Source organism: Galeopterus variegatus, unplaced genomic scaffold (genome assembly GCF_000696425.1).
Source record: "Galeopterus variegatus unplaced genomic scaffold, G_variegatus-3.0.2 Scaffold7301, whole genome shotgun sequence".
In the NCBI taxonomy this organism is placed as follows: Eukaryota; Metazoa; Chordata; class Mammalia; order Dermoptera; family Cynocephalidae; genus Galeopterus; species Galeopterus variegatus.
This window is the reverse complement of record NW_007733412.1, coordinates 11,793-15,510: the sequence shown is the minus strand read 5'-3', so window position 1 is coordinate 15,510 and position 3,718 is coordinate 11,793. Positions and strand designations below refer to the sequence as shown.

Sequence of the window (3,718 nt, the reverse complement as noted above, 5' to 3'; positions counted from 1 at the left end):
TGTTTTTTTTTTTTTTTTCTTTTTGTCTTTTTTACTGACCGGCAATGGGATCGCAACCCTCGGTGTTGTGCCTGCACCACGCTCAGCCAGTGAGCGGGAACCGGTCTCCACATGGGATCTGAACCCTTGGCGGGAGCGCCACCACGCTCCCAAGTGGCGCACTCTCCAGTGCACCACCGGGCCGGCCCATAGCATGTTTTAACTAGTGACTCTAAAGAAGAAATTTGAGATTTTAATTAGGTTACATATTTTGTGTATTTTATAGTTGAATGTGATTTTTAGTAAGCTTCTCAATTTATAGTAACCTCTATTTAATAGATGAATTCATAGCCTATCTTGCCCTCATATTAGAAACAATCGTGACTATTGATTTCCCAAATATTTAGTTACACAGATGAGAGAACAAACACTTTCTATGTAACTTAAAATAGTTAAGCCTTGGTTTTTAGGCTAATTAGAAAAAGACGTGTTGATGATATATAAATATGTCTGACTGAAGGAGTGAAATGATGTGTTTAGAAAGAATTAATGTTGAAAAGGATAGAAAGTCTTTCATTCAGTTTTGCCTTTGGGGTACATTTTTCACATAATAGCATTCATTTATTTAAAGAAAAGATTATCTTACCAACCATGGTTTTGAAGGCTTGTTTCACTTGCTGATTCCTTAGTGTGTATATGAAAGGGTTCAAGAGAGGAGCCACTGAAGTAATGAGCACAGCTACCCCTTTGTTTAAAGTCACCCTTTCCCTTGCAGAAGGCTTAATGTACATGAAGATGCAGCTACCATAAGAGAGGGAGACAACTATCATATGGGATGAACAAGTGGAAAAGGCTTTTTTCCTTTGATTCACAGAAGGAATTCTCAGAATTGTCCTGATGATATTTGTGTAGGAGAGAATAATTAATGTCAAGGTGACCATGAGTGTCACCACAGCTAAATAGAATGCCATGAGTTCTAGAAAGCGAGTGTCTGTGCAAACAAGCTGCAGAATTGGAGAAGAGTCACAGATAAAGTGATCAATTATATTGGAGGCACAGAAATCCAACTGCAGCAGAAGGATTACTGGTGGAAAGACAATCAGGAATCCTGCAAGCCAAGAGCAAAAGACAAGAAAGATACAGAGTCTGCTGCTCATGATGGTTGTGTAATGAAGAGGTTTGCAGATGGCCACATAGCGGTCATAGGACATGGCAGCCAGAAGGTAAAATTCTGTCACTCCAAAAAAGATGTAAAAAAACAGCTGAGCCACACAGTCATTATAGGTAATGGTTCTGTCTCCAGTCACAATGGTGACAAGGAATCTGGGGATGCAGGCAGATGTGAATGAGATCTCTAGAAATGAGAAATTCCGAAGGAAGAAGTACATGGGAGTCTGCAGGTGGGAATCTGAAAGGGTGAGGGTGATAACAATCAGGTTCCCAGTGACACTTAGGATGTAGGTTACAAGAAGAAATATGAAAAGTACAACCTGCCACTGTGGGTCACTTGTCAATCCAAGAAGGATAAACTCTGTTACTGCCGTGGAATTTCTCATTATTTTCTTTCTTTATATATGTAATTTGTATTTTAGCTGTAAAATAGGTGAGGAAATAAGAAAGTTAAGCAACCAGTAAAAAATGTAGTACATTTTTTTCATTATCTGGCTTACTTCACTTACCATGATGTCCTCCAGGTTCGTCCTTGATGGTACAAATTGCTGTATGGCTGAATATTTTTCTAAGGCTGGATAATATTCCATCGTAGGTATCTATCTATCTATCTATCTATCTATCTGTCTGTCTGTCTGTCTGTCTGTCTGTCTGTCTGTCTGTCTGTCTGTCTGTCTGTCTGTCTGTCTGTCTGTCTGTCTGTCTGTCTGTCTGTCTGTCTGTCTGTCTGTCTGTCTGTCTGTCTGTCTGTCTGTCTGTCTGTCTGTCTGTCTGTCTGTCTGTCTGTCTGTCTGTCTGTCTGTCTGTCTGTCTGTCTGTCTGTCTGTCTGTCTGTCTGTCTGTCTGTCTGTCTGTCTGTCTGTCTGTCTGTCTGTCTGTCTGTCTGTCTGTCTGTCTGTCTGTCTGTCTGTCTGTCTGTCTGTCTGTCTGTCTGTCTGTCTGTCTGTCTGTCTGTCTGTCTGTCTGTCTGTCTGTCTGTCTGTCTGTCTGTCTGTCTGTCTGTCTGTCTGTCTGTCTGTCTGTCTGTCTGTCTGTCTGTCTGTCTGTCTGTCTGTCTGTCTGTCTGTCTGTCTGTCTGTGTTGCTCCCGCGCCTCACTTAGCCAGTGAGCGGGAACCGGTCTGTATGTGGGATCCAAACCCTCGGGCGGGAGCGCCGCCGCGCTTCCCAAGCGGCGCACTATCCAGTGCGCCATCGGGCCGGCCCCACTACTAAGTTGTTTAGAGTAATGTGTCCCCGATAACAACACAGAGAGATGTGTAATGGACGGGAGGGTAGTCTCAGTTTATTTTCAGTATTTGTACTGCAAGACATTCTAGTTTGTATTACTAATCTGTTATATTAGTCTCTTCTAAAATTGTAAATGTACTATTCTTGAGTATATTTTTATTTATCACCTACCTTTTATGGGTCTACTCTGTGAAATATAAAGCAGTACTTAAAAACTGCTAATTTCATTTTTGTGAATGGCAAGTGCTCTTACTTGTTTACTTTCGAAATGATATAGCACTTGACAACGTTGCTTTTTCTTCTCTTGGGGAATGAAGAATGAAAACAATTCAACATTCAAAGTAAGTTTTGAGTAGTCAGAGATTATTTTCTTTTCATTTACTGTTTTTTATACGGAAATTGCTTATTTATTTGTTCGTGCTTAAATTTAATGTTTGCAACAAAGCTTTTAGATATCCTGTCGTCTAAGATCATTTTAAATATTTAAATAAGCAGGCAGGCTGCCAAAGTTTGCAATGTCTCATTTGTTTTCCATAGTCATCATAGTTGTCAAAGATATCAAAGTGAATGACATTTTCTCAAGATTAGTCAACTAATTTAGCATGTGAATGAATTTGCCCAAATTTTTACTTGTAAAATTTCTGGTAAATATGTATTGTTACTTTCCATTATCTGCTCTGTTTGTGGTTATAAGATATGCAGCTTTGTGTCTTTTTGCCTTTATATCATGGGAGCTAATTTTTTCAATGTATACAATTCACATTGTGTAAAACTAAAACATAAAGTATATCTGTTCAATATTAAAGCACATTAAATAAATTGATTTGAATCTTGTACAAAATTATTCCATGATTTTTGGTATTTGTTATGTTAGAAATAATTGCTACCAGATATCTAGATAAGAACACCAAATTATATAGTCTTATCAATCACTAACAATTTATGCTATAATAAATAAAACTGTTGCATGAAAACATTGGCCTATAGTATTTAAACACTTTTATTTTATTTATAAATTGTGTGGCTTAATTTTCTTCATATATAATGCATATAATTGAAATTACTTGTATAAAACATAAATCTAAACTATCAGCAAAAAGCAATTTCTGAATTAACATACTTATAGTAAATATGACTATATTTATTATAAGTAAATGTCACTTCCAATGGCTTATGAATTTGCTTAAACATAAATACTTTGAGATTTTTTAAGAGCCTTTGCAATCTGTTTTTTCTCTGTCATCTTATATTTGTAACCAAATATTCAAGATAGTGATAATAAAGGGCGATTCCAAGAGCAAATCTACAGTAATTACAAGAAGAGCATATATCAACTGATT

The 3,718-nt window shown here is 37.3% G+C and overlaps 1 protein-coding gene across 1 annotated transcript; it reads right to left on the bottom strand.

Moving 5' to 3' along the window:
- Positions 1 to 596: 596 nt before the first annotated feature.
- LOC103607277 (olfactory receptor 6C75-like) lies at positions 597 to 1,535 on the bottom strand. Its single transcript, XM_008591802.1, has one exon. The coding sequence runs from the start codon at positions 1,533 to 1,535 to the stop codon at positions 597 to 599; it is 939 nt and encodes a 312-aa protein (XP_008590024.1).
- Between the last annotated feature and the right edge of the window lie 2,183 nt (positions 1,536 to 3,718).

Coding starts and splice junctions, on each gene's coding strand:
- LOC103607277 (XM_008591802.1), bottom strand. CDS start 1,535: ATGAGAAATTCCACGGCAGTAACAGAGTTTATCCTTCTTGGATTGACA.